Source organism: Cibotium barometz, unplaced genomic scaffold (assembly GCF_041138505.1).
Source record: "Cibotium barometz isolate CiBa-2024 unplaced genomic scaffold, ASM4113850v1 ctg504, whole genome shotgun sequence".
Classification (NCBI taxonomy): domain Eukaryota; kingdom Viridiplantae; phylum Streptophyta; class Polypodiopsida; order Cyatheales; family Cibotiaceae; genus Cibotium; species Cibotium barometz.
In genome coordinates, this window is record NW_028229449.1 from 245,001 (window position 1) to 251,107 (window position 6,107).

Below are 6,107 nucleotides of genomic sequence, written 5' to 3' on the forward strand. Positions count from 1 at the left end.
ATAACGCTCCACGTCAAGTTTAAACTGTTAATTCTTGGATTATATATTACTCTCCACCTTATTGCTCTTCAACACACTTGGTTAAAGTCTAGTTCTTTAATGGGATGTTGTCAGGTACTTTCCCACTCAAACAAATCGTGAGATCAAGGAGCTGGAGAAGAGAAACAATGAGGAGCTTCGTGAGATCATAGACTCCAAGAGAGAGGCCATGCTGGCTAATGCGACATCACGATCTCAGTCTGATTTGTTGGGCTTGATTTTGGCTGCAGAGGAGCAAGAGGCCAAGGTAGACAACAAGCGAGCTCACCTTACTACACAGCAAGTCATCGATGAATGCAAAACCTTCTTCTTTGCCGGCCATGAGACGACTGCAAACTTGCTTGCATGGACCATGGTTTTGTTATCGCTCAACCAAGAGTGGCAAGAGAAAGCAAGAGACGAAGTGTTGGAAGTGTGCGGAGAAAAAGGTGAACCTAAGGCAGACCATCTGAACAAGCTCAAAACTGTAAGGCACACCCACTCTTCCCTTGCTATGCTTCAAAAATTGCTTTTCATTCATGATCTGTATTATTGCACATGCAGGTGGGGATGATATTAAACGAATCATTAAGGTTATATCCCCCCGTGCCACAATATGGGCGACGTGTGACAGTCAACAACGTGAAGGTGGGCGATCGATGGCTGCCAAGAGGGACAGCAGTGACCGTTGCAAGCCTCTACATACATAGGGACAAAGAGGTGTGGGGCGAGGATGCAGACGAGTTTCAGCCAGAGAGGTTTGCAAACGGGGCGTCGAAAGCATGTAAGCACCCCTATGCCTTCATGCCCTTTGGCATGGGACCCCGCATTTGCATTGGCCAAAACTTTGCCATCATGGAGGCCAAGGTCATCCTCTCTCTTATCCTCCAATGCTTTTGTTTCCATCTCTCCCCCAACTATCGCCATGCCCCACTAACTGCCATCACTATGAGACCCAAACACGGCGTCCAAGTCATCCTCAGATCCTTATCAACAAATTAGTCCTTTACGTAAATGGTCATCCTCCCATCCTAAGGCCCTTTAGCCCATATAATGGAGGTCATTAGACCTTTAAGGCTTTCACTTATAGCTGAGGCTTATTCAATCACATGTCATAATTCTTATATCCAATAGTATTGTCATATGTTACTAAGGCGCACTCTCAAGTACATGGATAAATAAAAATTGGTGCGAGCATCTTGATGTTCCCTACAATATTGTTGTTACCTAGAAGTGTTGCTACTTTTAAGAGACGTATTCCATCTTTGATTTGTAGAATTGAATTAGCCTCTCTTTTTTAGTGTTCTTCTCAATTTGTCATTTCATGGGGGTTCAATCAAAAGACACTTTACTAATAGTTTTTCAAAGTTTAGATCTAAGTAGATTTTAAACATGTTGAGAATTAATTAACTTTTTAAAGAGCTTAGATGGAAAAGGTATCCTTTGATTTTTCTCTTTGCTAAAACGTTAAATAATGGAAAAGAGTATCAATCCTTTAAATTGAGCATCTCTTCTTTTCTCTTGAAAAAAAGAAAAAAAGAAAATACCCCTTGTGTACTTGATGTGTAAGTTTTCAAATGTAATGCACCTCACAACTCTTAAATAAGGCTTTTGTTTGACCAATATTAATTCCTTCAATGGATCATAAAGACTCTCAAAATACATCAACAATTTTGAAACCTTTTTCTTTTAAAAAAACCTTTAAGACTTGTTACTCAAAATAGAATCTTCAAGTCTTTATGAGTGTTAAAACCCAAATTAAATTCTAAATCACTCTATGAGAGGAAAAATTTAGGTCCAAGGGAGGGAGAAAGCTCAAATGACGTGGTTTTCTAATGTTGATGTAACACATTCATGGCATCCAAATCATAATATCACACATGTCTCTAAGCTTCCAAGAATTTGGATTGTAGATGAGGGCACAATATTATTAAAGAGGAGGTGAAAATGCTTATTAACAACATGAGGGTTTAGGTTGCAAATAAGAAAGCAATCTTGGAAGTTCCACAACCAAATGTGCAAGATCTTGGTGCAAGATCTTGGTGCAATATCTAGTGTGTAAACAATGAAGATCAAAATGCGCAGTGGTTTCTCCATGCCACTCTAGCTATCTCCACTATCTTTAGCCTTGCAAGAGCCATTTTGCTCTTCTCATTGTACCCGGTGACATCGAAGTATTCTTCCATTGATTCGATCCATTTCTCCACAGCCTCGCCTAAGTTTTCCTCTTCACCCTTGAAAGGTCTAGGCTGCGAACTATGAAGAGTTTTATGAACATCCAGGTCGAGCTCTTCTTCATCGAGTTGGGGGTTAACATTTCTACCACGACGACCTCGATCCATGTTCCTATCAATACGAAAATTCTTGTTAAGTTTCTTTAATTATGATTCAATCCGATTTTTGATTCAAATGATTCTCGGGTTCTTTAAATAGGTTAGCTCCCCACATAATCATGGGGTAAAGATACTCATATAGAACGCATAAATAACAATTCATTCAGAATATCTCATTCATATCTTTAACACAGTAATGGTCCATCAGACTGGATTTTTCTATCTAAACAATCCTCCATGGGGATTTCAATTTTTCAGATTTTTAATTTATAACTTGATCCACTGGACAAAAGTTTACAGTAGCAATCTGTCAGCACAATCTACTAATCTCATAGTGATTGGTTGAAGTCATTAACATCATTCCAGTTAAGAACATCATCACAGGGCCTGATCCCATTCATCCTCATTGTGGTTTCGCTCAGCTTATTACATTTCAACCAAATTTCAAGAGTCATCATTTTTCAATCAGAATCCAAATCAATTCATCAGTTTACAACCAGAATTTAAAAATCATATCAACCACATTCAAATTCATCATCTAGATAGCATTAATGCTTATAATTTCAAGTCTTAGATTTACTCGTATATAGTGCCAATAAAGAGCTACAGTTATACCCTCGGTATATACGGGTAGTCAGTAGTTCTTGGAACTATAAGGTAAATACCATCATGTCTAGGCCTCAAGCAAGTCAGGGATTCCATTCAATTGCGGTACTTCCATCTGAAGACCCAATTACCGATTTACAAATTTCAGTTTGAATATCAAATTGTATGAATTTTATCACACAATTACAACCTTTTAGTGCTTCTTGATAAATGTTTGACATAGTTGGCTTCTGGGTTGATCCTCATTAGCCAAATAGCTCTGATACCAACTGTGAGATCCTTGTCCCTACCACGCAATGGATTCGGGGTGCTAGCAGCGGAAGTAGCACTTCTTGCGCGAGGCAGGGTCCCACACTCGGGGCCTCGTCCACGGATATCCAGACATGAGACTAATCCGTCGGTTTTTCCAAAACTGAACCCGAAAAAACTTCCTTTACCCGAAAAGCACGAGCGATTCTACCAGGATAACTTTTTACTCTAACGTAGTTAAGACCATTACTGATCAAACTGATCCGACTGCACCTATAAAGATACTTGGTCAGATCAAGGAAGAAACTTGCACTTGGATCATTGGGATTAACGCTTTTTTCTCCATCGAGGCACAGCCGTTGATTCCTATCCATAGAACAATTACTATTCGAGATTTACTTCATCTATCGTAATAATAGAAATTGAGTCTCGATTTACGGATCCATCAGTCCAGCCTAACCCCATCTAGTCCTATGGGTTAGCCAACCACCCAACCACTGTAGTGATGGGATCCAATTAGGAATTTGGTTAGGTTTTGTCCCAGGTACCAGGGAAAAGAGTTCCCAGGCCCCCTAGCCGGAAGTTCATGCAAACATAAAACTAGTCACACCACTTACACACCCAATATGAAATTACTTTTTTCTCAGCATCAACTAACTTTAAAACAATCCTTTAATGAAACCATTATGTCGCTGATGACAATCCTCGAATTCTCTGGTTGAATCCATATTTCCAATCATTCATTCATCGATGTACTTATGGCATCATTGGCAACCAGAACGCTCACCACCTGTTCACTCAGGGGCCTTTTCAATAATTCCTAGCTCATAGTACCCGGGAATACTTTCACATATAAAAATCAAGATGGAATCCTTGTTGAAGATCAGCAAGATCAATCAACAGATCCATATAAGAGAGCCATGGACTCATCTGTTGAGGACCAGCAAGGTCAATCAACCAGATCCATGCCCGGTTTCAGAAAACAACTCTTACTCCTTGTTCCAATATCTTCCACGACGCACGTGTGGGTATCTTTGGCGACCCAGAGCCCGAGCTCAGCACCCTCTAGGATCCTTCGCAGGTGACCTAGTGCTTCACTCATAGGCCGCTTCCTTGGTCCCTCATCCACCGTACCGGAAGCTCACCATTTAAATCGAACCGAGGCTGGTCAAGACCTCGGTCGACCTTGCTACGCGAGATGTCCTCCATTGACTCTCCGTCAGCAGTTGCAACTTTATCAGTTAGGTCTCCATGACCTTAATCCACAAGACGGTCAAAATGCTTCCCTAGCATTCTTGACATAAAACAGTCATTTACAAACAGGTCACAAAATACAGTTTCTATATCGAACTCTCGTCTTTCCACATTATCCCTCCTTAGTCCACATTACTTATTCCACATTCCACTCATATGTGTACTCATTCTCATCCATTCACTCATATCGACGACACATTATTTCACATACACATTCACATTCATTATTCTACATACACATCCACATTCGTACATCCACATCATACATCTAATTCCACATCCGCATTCATACATACACATCCATATCCACATCCATACATCCACATCCACATTCATACATCCATATCCACATCCACATCCATAAATCCACGTCCACATATACATCTATACATCCATTTTCACATCCTCATTCATACATCCACATCCACATCCACATACATATATCCATACATCCACATCCACATCCATACATCCACATCTACATCCATACATCCACGTCCACATCTACATCCATACATCCATTTTCACATCCTCATTCATACATCCACATCTACATACATACATCCATACATCCATATCCACATTTACATTCACATACATCCATATCCACATTCCATATCTACATTCATACATCCATTTCCACATACATCTTTCCTTTCACATACATCCTTCACATACATACATCTACATCATTTCTTTCACATACATATAACTACGTCCATTCTTTCACATACATACATCTCCATCTATTCCTCGTTCATTTTCATCTATCTGATTCGTTTCACATCCTCGTATCTATTTATAGAATACAAGAGAATTCTTATTTTTGATATAAGATTTCTTTACGCATCTATTTATGCATAAATTCCATTTTAAGGAGAATAACACTTTCAAAATAGAAATCAATCTTTTATGCATCTTCTTACGCATAAATTTATTTTAAATGAAAATGACACTTTTGAATTAAAATTTCAATCTTTTATGCTTCTTCTTATGCATAAAATCAAAATTGATGAAAATAACTCTTTTGAACTAAAAATAGATTTCTTTATGCATCTTTCTATGCATAAAATCAAATTGATGAGAATAACACTTTTGGATTAAAATAAATTCTTTATGCATCTTCCCATGCATAAATCTAATTTAGCAGGAATTACTCTTTTTGAATAAAAGAATTTTTCTTATGCATCCTATTTATGCATAAAATCATTTATGATGGAAATCACACTTTTAATATAAAAATATCTTTTATGCATACAATTCATTTATGATGAAAATCACAATTTTAATATGTAAAAAAATATCTTTTATGCACCCATTTATGCATAAAAATCATCTATGATAAAAGTAACACTTTTATATAAAAATAATAATCTTTTGTGCATACTTTTATGCATGAAAATCAATTATGATAAAAGTAACACTTTTATAAAAGAAAATTATTCCTTTATGCATAAAAATCTATTTTGATGAAAGTAACACTTTCATAATAAAAGAAAATTATTTCTTTATGTATAAAAATCTATTTTGATGAAAGTAACACTTTCATAATAAAAGAAAATTATTCATTTATGTATAAAAATCTATTTTGATGAAAGTAACACTTTCATAATAAAGAAATTTATTCCTTTATGCATAAAAAATAAT

The 6,107-nt window shown here is 37.3% G+C and overlaps 1 protein-coding gene across 1 annotated transcript; it reads left to right on the plus strand.

The window, feature by feature from the left end:
* Window positions 1–334: 334 nt before the first annotated feature.
* LOC147602547 (cytochrome P450 734A1-like) lies at window positions 335–1,274 on the plus strand. The gene is made up of 2 exons (XM_086797920.1): window positions 335–505; window positions 583–1,274. The coding sequence occupies exons 1-2, from the start codon at window positions 392–394 to the stop codon at window positions 1,018–1,020; spliced, it is 552 nt and encodes a 183-aa protein (XP_086654046.1). The 5' UTR covers window positions 335–391; the 3' UTR covers window positions 1,021–1,274.
* The last annotated feature ends 4,833 nt before the right edge of the window (window positions 1,275–6,107 follow it).

Bases quoted from the DNA above. Each gene is read 5' to 3' on its own strand.
- LOC147602547 (XM_086797920.1), top strand. From the start codon at position 392: ATGGTTTTGTTATCGCTCAACCAAGAGTGGCAAGAGAAAGCAAGAGAC. The intron at 506-582 runs GTAAGGCACACC...TTGCACATGCAG, and splicing joins ATCTGAACAAGCTCAAAACT to GTGGGGATGATATTAAACGA.